The sequence below is a fragment of the Alosa sapidissima genome, chromosome 18 (genome assembly GCF_018492685.1).
Source record: "Alosa sapidissima isolate fAloSap1 chromosome 18, fAloSap1.pri, whole genome shotgun sequence".
Classification (NCBI taxonomy): Eukaryota; Metazoa; Chordata; class Actinopteri; order Clupeiformes; family Clupeidae; genus Alosa; species Alosa sapidissima.
This window is the reverse complement of record NC_055974.1, coordinates 10,327,075-10,347,074: the sequence shown is the minus strand read 5'-3', so window position 1 is coordinate 10,347,074 and position 20,000 is coordinate 10,327,075. Positions and strand designations below refer to the sequence as shown.

Genomic DNA, 20,000 nt, shown 5'->3' with positions numbered 1-20,000 from the left:
ATGCTCAGCAAATATCAGCGAGCTCAGCAGGTCATGAAGCCTATAAATGAACAGAAAACCGTGTTGGCTAACAATTTATTAAATACTCCTGTTATTGTCGTCAACGACATCGCTGTAGGCTACTGCCTTTTCAGCGCCTTCTGCTTATGATGATTCAGTCTTCTGAATTGGTTTGTCCTTGCCATGCAGTTGTAGGCTAACGTGTCTCTAACGTTCCCTTCAGGTGTTCTATCAAAATGTTGTATGCCCTCATGGACAGTAGCTCTGTGATGTCTGCATCTTTCCAGGTCGGAGATTTTCTGGACAGCACTATGCCACTCCATCATAACACTGGCATTTAAGTCAGATCTAACCACATGGACGCACGAAAGAAACGTCACCAACACGCCCTCTCACTAGGTGTGAATTTTAACCGCATGTTCTACTCCTCGCTCAGACACAGCACATTTACATAATGTCCGGAGGAAATACTAGGGGGGGGGAGTAGTATAAACACCGTTTAACATTGGCAGAACCTCCGGTCTTACACGTATGTCTGAAAGCGCTTAGAGACAAAAGGAAGAGTGAGAGAGACTGGGGTGATAGACAGGAGCCATGGAGCCATGGAGGGTTGTTAGTGTGTGTGTGTGTGTGTGTGTGTGTGTGTGTGTGTGTGTGTGTGTGCATGTGTGTGTGTGGATGAGAGAGAGGCAGGGGGTGAGGGGTGAGGGACGTAAGTCGAGATTCAGAGGAAGGAGTGTGTGTGTGTGTGCATGTGTGTGTAAGAGAGAGAGTGGGGGAGAAACTGAAGAATGCAAGTGGAGATTCAGCAGAGGAAGGAGGAGTAATTGTATGTGTGTGTGTGTAGAGAAAGATGGGGGAACGCTAGGAGGGATGGAGATGGGGGGGATTAAATTTGTCCTTCCTGCGGAGGTCCCTCTCCATCTGCCTGCAGATGAATGACGAGCCCTGCACATGTCCGAACACATGCTAATGCGCACACACACACACACACACACACACACACACACACACACACACACACTCTCTTACACACTTACACACAAACTCTCTTAACTTCCTCCTCAACAAGCTGCTGCCTCTCCCTAGAGGAATATTGATGGACGCATTTGTCTGTCTCAGGGTCCTTAAGTGGCCATTCTAAAGAACAAGCCCACTCACTGCCAGAAGGAGCCCTCTCCTCTCCTCTCAGCTCCACTCCACAACACAGCCACTCCAGCCCAAAGCCCCGAGCAGGAACAGGGGACCTCAGGAAGATCCAGAAATAGCCACCTTTTCTTCTCAACTCAAAGGGCAGGGGACAGGAGAGGAGGGGAGGGGAGATGAGGGCCAGCAATTGGCCATAATTACGGTTTCAAAGAGGCTTGTAGGATAAAATCGACTTCAGTTACAATGCAAAGGTTCTCTGAAAGTACACTGGGAAATGAAGGGGAAATCTAGCGTCCATCAAGTTTGAGGAAGAGATCTGTTGCACTGTGGTGTGGTCATGTATATGCAATTTGGAATTTCGTTGCCATTGTCACGGAGTAGTCTGCATTGAATATTGGACTTGTGACACTGAGTGCATTCAGTGCTTCACATGATTGTGCATGTGTGTTTATGTGCTTGTCCATGATTGTGTATGCATGTGGATATGTCTGCGTGTCTGCATTTTGTCAAATGTTTTGCAGATGTTTGTGTGCTTGTGTGTTTTGTGTGTATAATTGCATTGCAAGTCATTTGTCAGTATGTGCACGTGTGTTTGTGAGGAGTGCGTGCGTGTGTGTGTGTGTGTGTGTGTGTGTGTGTGTGTGTGTGTGTGTCTGTCTGTCTGTGTGTGCGAGTGTGTGTTTGTGTGTCTGAGCTGCCTTGCGGGGTGATGTGTCCGCTGAGAGGGAGAGAGCGAGCAGAGGTGAATGTCAAAGACTGCGTCAGCCGCTTCAAAGGGAGACGGATGGCTGTGTGAGGTAACAGATAATCTAATCAGCAGAGAGAGAGAGAGAGAGAGGGAGAGAGAGAGAGGGAGAGAGAGAGAGGGAGAAGGAGGGAGTGGCGTGATGAAAAGACAGAAAGATCGAGACAAACAAATGTGCTGCTCTTTCCACTGACGCCCTGGCGTTAACTCTTTCTCCCAGGGCAAGGAGTGCGCCTCTTGTTGCTACGACGACAAACTCCCAGGAGGAGCATGTGCTGCTCGGAATATGAAGTCCCCAGAGGCCAGAGGCACAGAGTCAAGCTGCTTCTACCTAACCCTCACAGAGTCAACTTGCTCTTACCTCACCCTCAGAGAGTCAACCTCACCTCAAGTCAAGTCAACGCATCAGAAAATCACACCATCACTATAACACATCTCTTTTTGTTTTCCTCTCCCTTGCAATCACACTCTTCTTTCATTCCCCTTCCATACGTTTATTCCTCTGTCCCTCCAATGATTTTTTTCCCTCTTTTTAGCTCACTTCAATCTTGCACTTACTTGAACTTACGTTCCTATTTTTCCTGTTTTCTTTCTCCTGTCTTCCTCTCTTCTCCTCCTCCTCTTGCTCCCTCCTTACTTCATCCTATTTGATACTCACTCTTCCTCTCCCTCATTTCTCTGCCTCCACCTCCTCTCCCTCATTTCTCTGCCTCCACCTCCTCTCCCTCATTTCTCTGCCTCCACCTCCTCTCCCTGTCTGTGTCTCCAGGTCTTTCCTGCTGACACCTTTGAAATGCCTTCGCTAATCCCTCCTTGTTAGCATTAGCTGGAGCGTGGAGGGGTTGCTATGCAGATCAGAGGCGCGGGGCTGAGGACTCTCCACAGCCCCAGAGGGCCCACGCTGATCCGCCATCCCCTTGCATCACAGGGCCTCGGAGAGAGAGAGAGAGAGAGAGAGAGAGAGAGGGAGAGAGTGAGAGGGGGGGGGGGAGAGAGAGAGAGAGAGAGAGAGAGAGAGAGAGAGGAGAGAGAGAGGGAAAGAGTGAGAGGGGGGGAGAGAGAGAGAGAAGGAGAGAGAGAGGGAAAGAGTGAGAGGGGGGAGAGAGAGAGAGAGAGAGAGAGAGAGAGAGAGAGAGAGAGAGAGAGAGAGTGTGGGCGAGTGCAGACAGACAGATCGAGAGAGAGAATGAGAGGAAGAGGGAGTGAGAGAGATGAGAGAGATGAGAGAGAGAGAGAGAGAGAGAGAGAGAGAGAGAGAGAGAGAGAGAGAGAGAGAGAGAGAGAGGGAGTGTGTGTGTGTGTGGGCCAAAGGAAGAGAGAAAGAAAGTGCGAGACAGAGCATGGCAGTGAGAGGAAGCCCTCGCACGCCTGGACTGATCACTGTCAATTCCAAACTCCTGCACACAGCCCAGCACGCCCCTGCTACCGCAATCACAAGCTCGCCGTGTCTCCCTCAAGCAGAGCTGGACGGACAGCACAAGAGGGAAAAGAGAGTCCAGAAAAATGAGACAGGAGAGGAGAGAAGGACGAATGAATGGAGCACAGAGGAGAGGAGAGAAGAAAGAAAAAAGAAACAGCACTGGGGAAATGAGTGAAGACATGCCAGAGCTTTTTGGGGGAGTCCCCATCTAATTCTGGCCCAGATGCAGCTTTGTCTCCTGTGGGGATACTGCAGGCATCACAGACACACATCCAACAAGAGCCTCTCTGTCTCACTCTCTCTCTTTCCCCTGTTCTATACCACCTATTTGTTTGTGTCTTTTTTTGCATTTGTTTCTTTGTTTATTTTTTATCCAATTTGTTTTTCTGTGCTTTTGTCTATCTGTACTTTTTTTCTCCACTTTCCTTTTATTCATTTTGTGAGTTCATATTGTTTTCTGTGAACTTCCTCTAACTGCAGGCAGAAGAAGAGAGAGACATCTGCTGCAAGGCCCACAGCCATTTCGGCACACGTCCCTGGCTAACCGACCAGCGACACACTAACACACACTCACTCACTCACTCACTCACTCTCACACTCAAATACTCTCTCACACACACACACACACACACAAGGAGCTTCCGCTAGCGACATGCTCTGCGACAGCACTTCTTGGCCAAATGATCTCCATTTGGCCCCTGCCTCCCCATCCGCTAACTGAGCCTAATAGGCTTCACATCTGCCTCTCAGCCACGTCCAAGAGAGCCCGCCCGCCCACCCGCCCGCCCGGCCGAGAACTGCTCTCCGGACATTCCGTTTTGAAACGTTCTCCCTGAGGCTGGGATCAGCCCGCGGCCCTGTTCTTGACCTGAACGAGAGAACCAGGGGGGAGTTTCTTTCCTCTTCGCTCTCTCTCCACCTGAGAATGTAAAAGCTTTTCTTTTCTTCCAGTGTTTTTCCCCAGTGTTGTTTTTTTTTCTTTTCGGAGGAGGAAGGGGGGGGGGGGGGGGGGGTATACAGTACAGCATGTTTGGCAGCTCAGCACATGCTGTATCCTGTTGCACTCTGGGCTGTCATAGAGAATGTGTACTTAACAGGCGCGAACCGAGAAAGTCGGTGGAATGCGCATATGGAAACGATATCTGACCACACAGTGCATGTGTGTGTGTAAGGGAAGGTACGTGTAGAATAGACAGAGAGGTGGCGAGAGAGAGAGAGAGAGAGAGAGAGAACAAAAGAGCGAGAGAGAGATAGTGAGCGTGTGCGAGACTAGCAAAGCGAGGAAGGCTATCTTTACTGTCACCTTCCACTGTGTCTCTGTGGCGCTGTGTCTCATATGTCCGACTCCAGAGATAGCGCTACATTGCGTTTGGGGGGAGGGGAGGGGGCAGTGACTGGCCGCGTGGCAGTGCTGTCTTTGAAATGCCTCGGTAATCGCACATGTGGCCAAAATAAAACGAAGCAGACTCCCGGCTGCCCACACACACTCTCACGCTCTTCAATAAACACGCTCATGCATAAACATGAGTTTTTCCATCTCCACTTTTCCCTCTTTCACCCTCTCCCTCTCTCCCCTCCTCTCACTCCCTCGTTTTCACCCCTTCTTTATCGTACATCTCCAATAAGTACCTCTTCGGCAGCCATTATACGTCAACATTTAATTAAGAATGATCTAAAGTCCATTGCTTTGGTGCACCTCTGTCTTTTCTCCTCTGTTCCCTACTATCTTCCATTCTTTTTCTCTCTTCTTAGACTGATATCTGTGAGTGTGTGTGTGTGTGTGTGTGTGTGGTGTGTGTGTGTGTGTGTGTGTGTGTGTATGCGTGAGAATGCGTGTGTGTGAGTGTGTGTGTGTGTGTGTGTGTGTGTGAGTATGTGTGTGTGCGCGCGCGTCTGGTCTCGTCTCCTCCACTTCGCCAGAATTATGGATGTGGGATAATTTCCCTGTTGGTCGGATGCCCAGTGATCCTCCGCATGGCGGAAGATGGACCGCTGCTCCAGGCTTTTATTGAGAAGTCGGAGACAGACTGTAAATGTCTCCCCGTGGCTCTCTCCTGTGCGACTGCAGCTCCCTCCACAGAAACAGATTTAATAATTTAAAAAAGAACGAGGGAAAAAAGAGAAGAGGAAAAGAGAAGAAGCAAAAGAAGAAGTGCTGCTGAATGTGGGTCCTTTATTTATGAAGTGGTTGGAGCCTGTTTGGGGTTGTGTGTGTGTGTGTGTTTGTGTGGGTGTGTGTGTGTGTGTGTGCTGAACGCGGGTCCTTTTTTATGAAGTGGTTGGAGCCTGGTTGGGGTTGAGATTGCACACGCGTGTCTCCATGTTCTATAACTCAGCAGAAGCACTTGAACAAGAGATAGGCTAAGGAGGCTTAGAGGAACACATGGTGCAACCTGCGACCTGCAGAGCAGATGGATGGACATCTCGCCTGGTTTGCCCAAAATTCGAACTCAAGACAGAATGCACATACTGACACACACAAATACAAACACAAAGACACACACACACACATACACACCTACACACACACACACAGACACAAACACACAAAGACCAGCAGTAGTGACCACTGCCCAAATAATCTAATCTCCTCTCTCGAACAGAATGATGCCCATATCTTATACCCAGGATCTGTATTGTGGTTGAAAACACTGAAATTTCCAACACAAAAAACTAATATGGAACCCCTGAGTTGAGTCAAACTTTCTTCCACGCGTGCTGCTGTGTTTGTGTCTGAAAAGAAGAAAGGTTTAGCTGGAGAGGAGTGTGTGAGAATTTTGGGCAAAAAAGCTACAAAAAGAAGTGCCGACCCACATCATTACACTCCCTCTTATCATCGCACCAAAAACACACACACTCACCTTTTATCAGCCACCCTGGGTGGGGAGTCAGAGCAGCAGGACGTGAAACCTTTCCAAAGTTTTGGCCAGAAAAGATTATGGTGCCTGTACAGACAGGTACCCTGTCTTTCTGTTCCTCTCTCCTTCTCTTCCTCTCTCTCAGCTGAGTGAAGGCTATAAATCATTTGTTTCTATGATTCTGAACCCCGAGTCCCCTGTCATCTCATTAGCTGTTCTCCCTGCCATGCCAGGGTAGCTTTCTAGGGAAGGGGGGGGGAGAGAGAGAGAGACAGAGAAACGAGGAGAAGGAAGGGAAAGGAGGGAGCGAGAGGGACTCAGATAACAGTAGCGTCACATGGCGGATGACAGAGGAAAGGGAGGATGAAGGAGGAACAGAGAGAGAGAGAGAGATGGAGGAGAGGAGAGGAGGAGAGGAGAGGAGACAAGACGTGATGAGGTGTCCGACCTGTGTGTGTGGCCCGGCATCCCGTCGGCTGCGTCCTCGCGAGAGCCACTGAGCCGTCACCATCCGCCCGCCGGAGGATTCTGAAGACACTAAGAAACACATACAGAGAAACAACCATTACATGAGTGTGTGTGTGTGTGTGTGTGTGTGTGTGAGACAGAGGAGGAGAGAGACAGACAAAGAAAAAGAGTGTGTGGGTATGTGCATGTAGACAGATAGATACAGATAGATTCTCCCCAAAGGAGAAATTCAAGTGTGTGTGTGTGTGTGTGTGTGTGCATATGTATGTATGTATGTATGTATGTATGTATGTATGTATGTATGTATGTATGTATGTATGTATGTATGCAAGTGTGTTGAAGTGTGTACCTCCACACCAGCTCAATAATAACCCCGCGATGAGCTCCAGGAGACCACTTAGTGACCGTGGTGATCTCTGTGTGTTCCCTTTGTAATAACGACCAGACCAAAAATCCACCAATCAATAGCCAGCAATCTCAGTAATGGTCTTCATCTGTGTGTATCTCAGATGTGGCAACAGAGTGAAATAAATGAGAAGTGTGTGTGTGTTTGTGTGTGTGTGTGTGTGTGTTTTGTGTGTGTGTGTGTCTGTGTCTGTGTCTGTCTGTCTGTCTGTGTGTGTAAATTATATGCAAGTGCATACCTGTTGTGTGAATTATCAATGTATGTGAGAGTATCTCTCTCTCTCTATCTCTCAAATTCAAAGGAGCTTTATTAGTATGACCATAATGTTGTACAGTATTGCCAAAGCATTTGGGTCAAATACATCAAAAGGGGAGAGGAGGAGGGGGAAACACACATATAAAAACAGAACATTGATAATTGTACAATTATGAACTATGGCATGTATTTGTGTGGGCATGTGTCCATGTGGCTTTGTGTGTGTGTGTGTCTGTGTCTGTGTAAGAGTGTGTGTTAATTTTTAGGTGATGTAAATATTTCACCTCAGCAGGTCCTTTAATTACGGCAGGAATATACATATTGAGCGGCAAGGAGGAGGCATTTCTCTTTCTCTCCAGTGAGGAATGAAAGCCTTTCCTAATCGCTTGCTTGCAGGGATTCAGGGAGGACATTTGCCATCTTTTCAAAGTAGGTTCTCCTAATGTTTCCATATTTTGTGCACTGTGTCATTTAGTGTATCTCTGTTTCTACTGTGTTTAGGTCACAGTGGTGGCACAGTCTAGTGTCTTTCGGCAGCCATGTTTGTCTGTGTCTTCCCACTTCTATGGCCAGGCTGTGTTCACTGAGTCTGTCCTTTTATCAGTGGTTCTAAGGTTTTTGTCTTGAATGTGTGTCAGGTAGGGGGCTATCTTATAGACCCTTTCAACAAGGTAAACAAAAACAATGCTTGAACATTCTATTTGGGCCCCAATCTACTTCCTCTGCATTGAGATAACATATGGAATGTTAAAAAGGAAGTCTTGTGGGGCCAACTATGATGCTGATAATGGAACTCTCTTGAAAGGGTCCATATTCTCTGTTTAAGCCCAAATAGAATTGCATTTTACTTAGATTTTTCCAGTGGATTATGTAATTTTGTTTAATAGTTTTTTGTAATTTGATTAATCCTAACTTCAGTTGCTTTGGGATTCAGATGTTGCGGTGACAGTGAGATGTTAGTGTGTGTGGAATGGTCTGACGAGGTCAAACTCAGGACCAGCTTAGTGAGGGGACATTTTTCTTTGTTCATCTCATGGTACTGAAGGGCTTTGTAATGGAATGAGCAGGGGTCACTACTTTTCAGGTATTTCCAGAATTTGATAGCTCCTTTTTCTGTATTTTTAGAATTAAAGGATATTGGCATAGTTCAGCTCTGCATGCATTGTTTGTGGCACATCTGCACTTTTAAGATGATTTTGCACTGTATGAAGGGTCTCAATAGGGTGCTTTTCCCATTTGTTGAAATCTTGGTAATCTTGTAAGTGGGCCCCACACATCACTACCATAAAGGGCAATTGGTTCAACCACTGATTCAAAGATTTTCAACCAGATTTTGATTGTGATTTCAACAGGGATCTGCCATTTTATGGCATAGAAAGCCCTGCTTTTCCTGTCTCTCAGATCATTCACTGCAACACTGAATTTTCCATTTTAACGTATTTTTAGGCCTAAATATTTGTAGTAATTTGTGTGTGTGATAGTGTGTGTTCCTATTGTGAAATTATGTTTGGAGATCTGGATCTCTTTTCAAATACCATTATTTTGGTTTTGTTTAAGTTTACTGCCAGGTCCCAGGTCTGGCAGTACTGCTCCAGCAGATCTAGGCTTTGCTGCAATCTCTGTTGGGTGGGTAATAACAGCACCAGGTCATCGGCAAAGAGCAGTAGCTTGATCTCAGTGTTGTGTAGGGTAAGGCCGGGTGCTGTGGAGTGTTCAATGATTTTTGCTAATTAATTTATGTAAATGTTAAATAGAGTTGGGCTTAAGCAGCAGCCTTGTCTTACTCCACGTCCCTGGGATATGAAATTTGTTCTTTTGCATCCAACCTTTATTGCGCACTTACATCCTGTATATATTGATTTGATCAGGTCATAGGTTTTACCTCCTACACCACTTTGTATAACTTTGTAGAATAAGCCTGTGTGCCAAATGTGAGTCAAAATATTTTTTTAAATCAATAAAACAGGCATACATTTTTCTTTTGTTTCGGTTTACTTGTTTCTCAATTAGGGTGTGTAATGTATAAATGTGATCAGAAGTACGATAATTTGGTAGAAATCCAATTTGACATTTGCTCAAGGCATTGCGCTTCTTGAATTTATGATACTACAACATAGCTTCCCCAGATTGCTGTTCACACAAATGCCTCTGTAGCTGTTAGGGTCAAAATCTCTCTCCTAGGGTCCGTCTCTCTCTCTTTCTCTCTCTAAGTTGTTTCCCAGCAATCGATCTCTCGGCGGGACGGCCGTGTTTCTCCGCTGCGTCGGCGCTCCTCAGAGGCTTGTGTTTTTGGGCGCTTGCCTCAGATTGGCTTTGATGGGCTCGGCTTGGTTACTGTATGTTTAATGAATGACTCACCATGTGAATATTCCTGCCGCAGAGAGTAGGGCGGGGGGGGGGGGGGGGGGGGGGGGGGGTTCGTCTAAAGGGGGTGTGGGGGGTAGTTGGCGGAGTGTGGTAAGTGAAAACAGACTTCACTGGAAAAGGGGGAGGGCAGCGACCTATGTGGGGTTTGTTTTTCCAAGTAAAATATGTCAAAAGTGACCCTTTTTCCAAGCGGATCTGTCTTACTATACAAGGCAAAAAAATAAAGCATTCTGCGTTGGCTGCCACAGCGGGTCCAATATCCCGACTGTGAGCGAGATTGTGGGGAACTGAGTGTCCCCTCCCTCCCTTCTCTCTCTCTCCCCCTCCCTTCCTCCTCTCTCTCTCTCTACCCAAACCTCCCTCCCTCCTCCCCCTCCCTCCCTTCCTCCCTCTCTGGCGGAACCCGACTCCACCATGACTAATACCACCATCATTTGACACAAATTGTGGGCCTGCACCCGGACTCAGCCACCACTGAGCAGGCCTGCCAGATCACGACTCTCCAACTCTTCGGTCAGTTATGCACACTGGGGAAATGGGACAACATGCTGCAGAGAGGGCTAAAAACATTTGCTCACGTTTACTGAAAAGAACAACCGTGTTTCCAATAAGCTTCAGAATGGTACAAAAGGCCATGCTGAAATAAAATAAAAAAAGCAGAGAGAAAATGGTAGAATAAAAATGGACAATGAATAAAAAATAAAAATGAGAAAGCATGGGAGGGAAAAAATAGATGATGGAGGAAAGGAAGCAGAAAACAGGAAAGAAAAAATATGGCTAAATGAGTAGATGAGTGAGTGCAGGGGCGGCTGACCGCTGTTTGCTGGGAGGGCGAAACGTGGCACTTGGACAAAGGCGGGCAGTGAGCAATGCCCACTGAGACGGAGCTCAATGCCAAGACAGAGGGGGCTGCTTTCAAACCTGTCCACCTGATTCAGGGCTTCATTTATTATTGTGAATTCAAGGGCATTCATACACACACACACCTGCACACACACACACAGACACTCACATAGACATAAGCACACACACACACACAGACACACACACACAGACACACACACACACACACATACGGTTGGACATTCAAGACCAAATGAACTTGAAAAGCTGATGTATGCAGATATGCACATGCTGCCGATGACAAGAGAGTCAACACACACGCACACACGCACACACGCACACACACACACACAAACTTAACTTCTGAAAAGATAAATGCATATTTTAGGAGGTACCTATAGGAATACATACGGTGTGCTATCTATCTGCACAAACAACACCCACACATACAGTACACACACACACACAGCTATGCAGTGCACAGCTGAATGCCACCAGCAGCCCTTGAGCGAGCTCCCTGCCAGCCCTGCAGGAAATGAGAGAGAGGAGCGCGCCGCACACCCTGCTTCTCCTCCACCTCTCCTCCTCCTCCTCCTCTCCCGTCGGCAGGGCTGACTAGGCGACAGTGGAGAAGGGACCGGGTGAGACAGGGACGTGGAGTGCCACTGACCTTGTGTTCACTCAGACATGCTTCTATTGGACACTTTCTGTGTGGATGTGTGTGTGTGTGTGTGTGTGTGTGTGTGTGTGTGTGTGTGTGTGTGTGTGTGTCTGTCTGTCTGTCTGTCTGTCTGTCTGTCTGTCTGCGTGCATGTGTGTGTGCGTAAGCTTGTGTGTGTGTTTGTATATGTGTGTGTATGTGTGTGTGTGTGCGTGTGTTTGTTTGTGTTGCACAGCACCCAGTGACAGCTTTAGACACTTCCCGTGCAATAAAAGATTTGTTCACACGGCTACACAAAAAGGAGTTGAAAACTGAAAAGTTTGAGAGGCTTTTTAAAACTCTCTTTTCCCTGTCCCATCACACATCATTTAGAACAAAGAAGACTCCCATCACACATCATTTAGAACAAAGAAGACTCCCATTACACATAATTTAGAACAAAGAAGACTCTCATCACACATCATTTAGAACAAAGAACACTGCCTCAAACATGTAAAAGCAACTCACGGAATAAGCTTGTTATAAGCTCCACATAAAAATAGTGCTAATTAACAGCAATCCCCTTACAGAGTAAGTGTTAATCTACATCACGCAGAGACCGTTTCTGAGGCATACAACAACGGACAGGACATAATTTCTTTTGTTTTCAAAAGCTTCACCTAAAACATTGCACAATACATAGCTAATGCATAACGTAGCATCAAGCAAACTGCTATCTGTCTCTCGCAATGTCGACACTGTCCACCTAAGCACTTTACAGAAGCTAACCACATGCAGTCTCTAACCGCTTGCAATGGTAACGTTACGTTCCACAACAGCGCACAGTACATTACTTCTTTTCACTAGTTCGCCCTTCTATATGATTGCCTCAGCTAGACTAGAATGTATGGGAGAAGTGCGTGTTTGGCAAGGTAGCTGTCCGTGGTCCCGGAGTGCCTGGAGCGGATATCGCGATAGAGCGATGACCGCTTGCACCCCCCTGTGTAAGGAGGATGAGTAACAGGGCAATTGGTGAAATGGAGGAGTAGGGGGAGGAGGGGGGATGATTTCGCGAACGTCGGAGCGTGTGACGTATGGAAAAGGAGGTCGGCTTAAATAGGCCTACCCTGCGGCGGCAGTGGGTGAGTTAATTGCTGTCAATCATCCCGAAGGCTCCACCCGAACTTTGTTTATAAAACATCATTTCACTAGTTCGCCCTTCTATATGATTGCCTCAGCTAGACTAGAATGTATGGGAGAAGTGCGTGTTTGGCAAGGTAGCTGTCCGTGGTCCCGGAGTGCCTGGAGCGGATATCGCGATAGAGCGATGACCGCTTGCACCCCAAAAGATCACAGAGAAAGGCCGCTACCAACTACATAAGTGCTTGCTGAGCGAGTCGTAAATCCGCTAGATTGGAGCGGATGTAAGACTGGTAGGCATCCGAGGACCAACGGCCCAGTATTTTAATTTGTTGCTCCGATAAGCCGTTGAGCGCAGCTGTTGTGGCAGCTCCTATCCTGAAGGAGTGTGCGGAGTAGCGATCCGCGGGAAAACCAGATTTGACTAGAATGGTTTTTAAGAGTGTCTGGAATCTGTGGCGAGTGATGGGTAGCCCTTCGTCTGACACGAAGGGCGGGCTAGTAGACGAAGCTTGAGCTGACCGATATGAGATGTAGTGAGATAGGTATTGGAAAGGCTGAAGATCTGAGGCGGAGTTAAATGGATATGGAGTGTCCTTTTCGGGACTGATCGGTTTTACTCTGTTTGATGGTAAATCGAATGGTGTCTTGGTCTAGCTGCTCTAGATCTGCGATGCACGGGTGGACATCGGGAATGAAGAGAGACGAAGGGCATGTAAACTCGCTACATCTCAGCAGCCCAAAAAGGCCGGTAGAAACATAACGGAGATGGTGGAATCGGAATGCGGTGACATGACCCTTTGCGAAGGGTAGCGAGGCGGGGTGGCGAGAATGCTTGAGGTAATGGGAAGGCGGGAGTCTTGGGGGACTGGATGTTGCCTACGGATACCTTTAATTAACAAGCCTATCCTGGTGTCGGAGAAGGGGCATTCGGAGCCGTGGGAGCGTTTGTAGAAGAAATGAATGCCAGCTAGGTAGACTCTAATGGAAGAAACTTTGATCCCGAGTGAAGTGTGGGCGTAGGTGATGATATGGTGACTGCGTCGAAACTGGTAAATGGTAGTGAGTGCTTTGCGTGGAACTGTTTGAAGCACGACCAAGCAGTCCAGTAGGACTGCATGGTCCTGGGTGCGAGGGCATGAAGGGCTTGGTCGGCTGTGATGGGCTGAAGATAGCTGAGGGGGTGGTTTATGGGAAGATGGTCTCCGAAAAGCTGGGGAGTGGAGTAGGGTACGGGTCCGCCTCTGGAGCCGAGCTTCTGAATCTCTGGAATTTAAGACGAGAGAGAGAGTCAGCAATTCCATTGTGGCAACCGGGGACGTGCGCGGCTCTTATAATAAGCTGGTAGCTGGCTGCTATCCAGATTAGACGCATAATAAGAGGGGAAAGCGCAGGCGATTTTGAGCTCGAGTTATTAATGACGTGCACTACGGCTTCGTTGTCGCTGTGGATTATCGCTCTTGGAGGTCCGCTCATTCCCCCAGGTAGGGCCGTGATGGCTACGGGGTAGAGTTCGAACACGGCTGACGATTCGTTTCCAGTTGTTAGCTCTCTGAACTCTAGTGGCCACGGGGATGCAAACCAGCGCCCTTTGAAAAAGCCTCCGAAGCCTGTTGAGGGGGCTGCGTCGGTGTACAACTGGAGCTCTTCTGGAGATGATTGGCAGTCGTCGTAGAACGTGCACAGACCATTCCATTCGTCTAAAACATCCTCCATAGTTTGATATCGGCCAGACACTGGGCATCTAGAGATACGACGTCTTCGAGAGATGGGGTTGCTGAGCGCAGTTTAGGAGATGCGAGATGAAAGGGCGGCCCTGGGGAATGAGTTGACTAGTGGACACTCGACCGCGCCGTGACTGGGGCTATTGCAGAGGGGACAAGATGGCTTAAGTCCTAGGAAAACGCGGTTATGGAGCTCCATATCGAGCGCGCCCCAGTAGGGGTTTTAGTTCCAGAGGCCGACTCTGGCAGCGCATTTTGCTGAAAACAGCCGGTGGTAGCCTACGTATGAAAATGAGCTCCACCGTAGGATACGGCTAGGCCGGCGATGATGGCCGGGTAGTCATTTAGCTTAGTCATCTGCGTCGACTGGAGAACACGAAACAGACGACTTCTGTGTAGTTGGCAAAAGCTATGGTGAACTCGGGAAATGACAGGGTTTTTTGATGCTGGGCCAGAATTTTTTTTTTTTTTTTTTTTTTAGAGAAAAACCAGTTCGCCGCAAACTAGATCCCGGTTATGAGAGGGAATAGGAAGGGAGGGAAGAATGGTAGAAAGGTCTACGTCTGCACCTGACAAGATGAGGTTCCTGGTGGGCGCTGTGACGGGTGGTGGTTCGAATGCTGCAGCGTGAGGAGGCGGTGGCAGGGCCTGTGCTGTGGCTAAAGAATAGTTTTGCTGCCGGAACGGGACGTCGTGGTCCGAAGCACTCGCGGAGTGCTGATGACCCGCTGCTGCGGGCTGGTCTAGCGCGGAGCCGGGGAAGAGATGGGAAGGGAGAAAAGGGGGGAGGGAGGGAGCGGTCGCTGACGCGACCGGAAGGGGAGCAACCTGGGACAGGGTCGCGGGAAGTGGGACGGGGAAGGAAAGAGGGTTAGGGGGGAGTAGCGACGCTGTCGCTATCGGCGCCGACTAAGACCAGGTGCTCGCTAACTCATAAGAGAGATGGGGAGCTAGTGAGGTGACTCTTCGAGCTGACGCTTCGTGAGTTGAGGCGTGCTGTACAGACGTGGCTCCCGGGATGGAAAGGGGAGGGGGAGAGGGGGGAGGGAGGGAGCAGTCGTCGGAACGACTGGAGGTGGGGCAGGCCTGGACCGAGTCCTGGCTAGGGGAGGTGGATGGGGGAGGGAAAGAAGGAGTGGGGGGGGGAGTAGCGACGCTGTCGCTACCGGGGCCGTCTGGAAAAGTGGGGCTGGACCCGGAAATACGGCGGAGATCCGGCGGGAATGGGCCTGAGCCGCTGACGTGGCAGTGGCTGTGGCTGAAGCAGCGGAATGATACGCTCTGAAGCGTGTGGTGCCGGAAAGTGCTGTCGGCGTGCCCGGTTCGCGAGGTGGCTGGTGGTGTGTGCTTCGTCCGGCTGAATGGCCGGCGGAAGGAACCGCGTCGGGATGCCAGAAGGAGCAGCTTGCTTCCTGGTCTGGGGAGGAAAACAAAGTGAGGGAGCGGGAGGGCGAAAAGACCGGGTTATCCGACTGCGTTAGAAGGCGGAGGAGATGGAACTTCCTATCCGACATGCGGCATCGCGATGCCGCGGGAATGGAGAGTGCTGCGGATGCGAGCCACTGTCCAGTGGGTAGGGTCAACGCCTTGCTGGCGCTGGGTGGATTTCCAGTTCCATGAGAGCTGTCTTGTCAATGCGAACGATACGCAGACTGAATGATTTCGCGAACGTCGGAGCGTGTGACGTATGGAAAAGGAGGTCGGCTTAAATAGGCCTACCCTGCGGCGGCAGTGGGTGAGTTAATTGCTGTCAATCATCCCGAAGGCTCCACCCGAACTTTGTTTATGAAACATCATTTGTTTTAAGAACTGCTCTGCTCGGCCCATAAAGCTAATGTACACAATGCAGCTGAAACGTGCACTGAACCATCAAATGAACTGTCAAAGGAGCTAGAATTGCATACGTAAAAAGGGGGGCACTGCTGCAGTGAATTCACCGCCGGTGCTGAGATCAGACTGGTGATGTGAGTGAGCCAAACTTTGCTGTAAGACACACACACACACACACACTGTGGGGGACACCAGGCTCAGCGCTCCCACACCATACTAGGGATGCAGCTAACAATTATTTTCATAGTCGATTAATCTGTCTCCAGAAAATTGAGAAATGAAAATGTCAATCAGTGTTTCCCAAAGGCCCGAAATGATGTGTTCAAATGCCTTGTTTTGTCCACACACTGAATATATTTAGTTTACTGAAAAAGAGGAGTAAGTGACGATAAGTAATGTAAGAAAAGGCTCAGTCTGCGTACTCACATGGTACCCAACAGTTGACTCTGGCCTGGCATGTGTTTAGGTGGCAAGGTAAGAGTACCATGTCTGTATCTCTCTCTCTCTCGCTCTCTCTCTCTCTCTCTGACGGTCTATCAGACACTGTGTGGGTGTCTCCACTTATCTGCACTCTCTGTCGCTCCACAGACTTCCTTGACTTTTTCCCCCCCTTTCCGCCTCTCTTGAAACATAACCATGTGCTTTCATGCACGTCCTTACAGCACACGCGCAGGGTTATGTTAGGAGGGGGAGCCGACATTGGCTGGATTAATGAGATTTCTGTCTCAGTGTATCATTTAAGTACCTCTCACTCTGCCTGTCTGTTCTCATCTCTCACCCTGTTCTCCTTCACCGCTCAATATGTAAGAACGCATGCATGAACGTGTACACACACACACATGCCCACACACACACACACACACAGACACACACATACACCTGACACACACACACACACACACACACACACACACACCCGACACACACACACACACACACACACCCGACACACACACACACACACACACACACACCCGACACACACACACACACACACACACACCCGACACACACACACACACACACACACCCGACACACACACACACACTCACTCACTCTCGACTATCCTCCTTCTCTTCTTCTCTCTGGGTGTGTGACTCAGGGAGCAGCTAATCACAGCAGGCTGGGCCACGAGAGCCGGGGGAATCAGAGGTGTATTAATACAGCCCATTACAGCCCACACCAACTACTGCCCTCGCAGATTTACCGCTCAATACTGCGTTGAGTGCTCAGAGAGAGAGAGGGAGAGAGAGAGGGGGGGGGGGGAGAGGAGAGAGGGAGGAGGCATATGGAGGAAGGGAGAGAGACAGACAGAAAGAGAGGGGGAGGAAGAGAGAGAAACAGAAGGAGAGAAGGTAGATTCAGAGTTGAGTAGAGAGAGAGAGAGAGTGGGAGAGGGTAGGCTGATGGAGAGAGAAGAGTGGAGGATAGTGAAGGCAAGGAAAAGGGAGAGAGAAGGAGAAAGAGAGAGAGGGGAGGGGGGGGAAGTGGAGGACAGAGTCTGGAGTAGGAAGGTAGTTTGTTGTGAGTGAGAGTCAAATGCATTTTCAAAACACATTCCTTATTCAGAGAGCCGAGTGCATTTCATTTGAAATGCATTCCCTCTGGTCTCCAGAGGGCCTGAGAAGCCCCCCCACCAAAAACAACACACACACACATATACACACACACACAAACAAACACACACATACATACACACACACACATACACACACACACATACACACACACACATACACACACATACATACACACACATACATACACACACATACATCTCTGCAATCACATCCCCCACTGGCTGGGGCAGTAGCTACCTCAAGTAGCAGACCTGATAAAGAAGTGTGTGTGTGTGTGTGTGTGTGTGTGTGTGTGTGTGTGTGTGTGTGTGTGTGTGTGTGTGTGTGTGTGTGTGTGTGTCTGTGAGGGCGGTTGCAGAGTACGGCCAGTCCCTGTCCTGAGGTCCTGAGGAGTTTGGCTGTAGCCATTCGCTATGCTAATCAAGAGTGCAGCCGCCTGATTAGCTCACATCCCCGGGCATACCAGAAAACGCAAACCTAATTACTCAGGCCTCTGTATGTATGCTCGGGTGCTCGGGGTGTGCTTTTGCAACGGTTGTGCTTTTTTCATGTGAAAAAAACCCATTTCCTGTTGATGAAACTGTAAATGAGAAGATAAATATTCATTCCTCCAGTAATTGATGTCATTACCGCACCACTTTCCTTGACAAGTTAAAACCAGCAACTGAGTGGCTCCTTTACAATCCAGTTTCCATTAATTGGCGTAGATACAACCTTACAGATAATTGCCTAATATTATGCATATTACAAATAGAAACATTACATGCACAGACAAGACACTTTCCATGGATAATTATCCTTCTGTCTAGTAACTTTGCCAAAGATGACAGGCACTACTTTTTTACTTGGCATCCACAGTGATTTGGCATGGTGGGAAAAGCCAAACCAAATATCAAATGTTGTTTTAATTACAAGGTACAACAGCTCCGCCATCTTATTCGTCCCCCAGAGTTAAGGTCAGCCATTTATAATTAATATTCACAAAGTGGACTCGGCAAATGTTATTATTATGTGGGCAGCCAGAGGGGAGACAGAGGGAGAAAGCGCACAGTGGCATTTGGACACACACACACACACACACACACACACACACACACACACACACACACACCTATGCTAGTGGAGGAATAATGAGGCTGTGTGAACTGGGCGGATTGGCAGCAGGGGTTTCTTGTGGGAGCGGCGACAAAAGAGGACATGCTCGCCCGTAACCCCACAGCTGACTCCTGACTCCACTAATTCTTAAGGGGGACGTGGGTATGAAGTGCTCACTCCAACACACACACACACACACACACACACACACACACACAATGGTGTGTGTGTCTTTCTCGTAATCTCTCAATCCTCTAAATACAGACTCCAGCATACATAAACACATGCATGCGCACACACACACACACACACACACACACAATATAATATACTCCCTGGACACAATGACAATTCACATCCTGTATACAAATAATACATAAGAAAAAGCAGAATACTCTCACACACACACACACACACACACACAGAGACACACACTCCAACCGTATGCACGCACAGTCCAACCCAGCTCAGCGGGACCCACCCTTACAGTAATCACCAGGTCGGGGCTGTCACCCGGACACAAATGTGGAAAAATGCTCTCATTACGGACCTCATCAGCGCTCTTTATGACTGAGTCCCATCAGACAGCAGACGAGGGGAGGAGACGCCATCGATCCGCTGGGAGCGGCTGACCACCAGAGCTGTCTTCTCTCCCTCCCTTTATCCATCCCTCCCTTCTTTTTCTCCATATCCTTCTCTCATGTTCTCTCTCTCTCTCTCTTCATCTCTCATATTTCCTGTTTTGTCAGTTGCTATTTTCGATCTCTGCTTCTTTCAAGCTCAGAGGCGTTCGTAGTCATCAATAAAGGAATGGGTTAAAAACAAAACTGAGAGAAATCTATCAGGAACTGTAGAGTGTTTCGGAGAAAAGCGTATTGCTGACGGCAACGCCGTCAAACTCTCGATTCTGAGAAGGCACTTCCCTTTTTTTTTTTAATCGCCTTTTATCTTTGAGAACACACCAGAGATATTCCCATAACAGATCTAACCTACATTCATAGATGTATGTATGCGTGCGTGCGTGCGTGCGTGCGTGTCATGTTTTATTGCACATTACGCCAGGGCCAAAATGCTCCAATTCAACCCATTTGTGTTGCACGTTTTGCCGTGACCCGACAACCAACGGTAAGCAGCGAGTTGGCAAACGGAGTGCCTCTGACACGGAGCGGCGAACAGAGCCGTTTTAAGCGACTAAATGGACCACAGCAAACACACACACACACACACACACACACACCCAGCGTGGCCCACCGCCCCTACTGCATGTCTCTGCGGCAGGAGAGAAAGCGCAGGTGAAGTGCTGGTGCCAGGCATCTCTGCCGCCCCAGCCCCCCCCCCCCTCCTACACACCCACCCACCCACCCAATGCCACACTGATCCCCCTGACTCCATCTGAGCACTCCGTGCCGCACACCACTAAAGCCATTTACCCAGCCTAATGGGTTTAGCAGAGACATTAGGGTGAGAGCGAGAGACACT

General features: G+C 48.7%; 1 protein-coding gene across 1 annotated transcript in view; it reads right to left on the bottom strand.

Annotated features, from left to right (window-relative positions):
* The window catches only part of adam19a (ADAM metallopeptidase domain 19a), a 113,850-nt gene that overhangs the window by 83,555 nt on the left and 10,295 nt on the right, over positions 1–20,000 (bottom strand). The window contains exon 2 of the mRNA XM_042069401.1: positions 6,621–6,709. Within this exon, the coding sequence (XP_041925335.1) occupies positions 6,621–6,709 (89 nt within the window). The remainder of the gene's footprint in view (positions 1–6,620; positions 6,710–20,000) is intronic.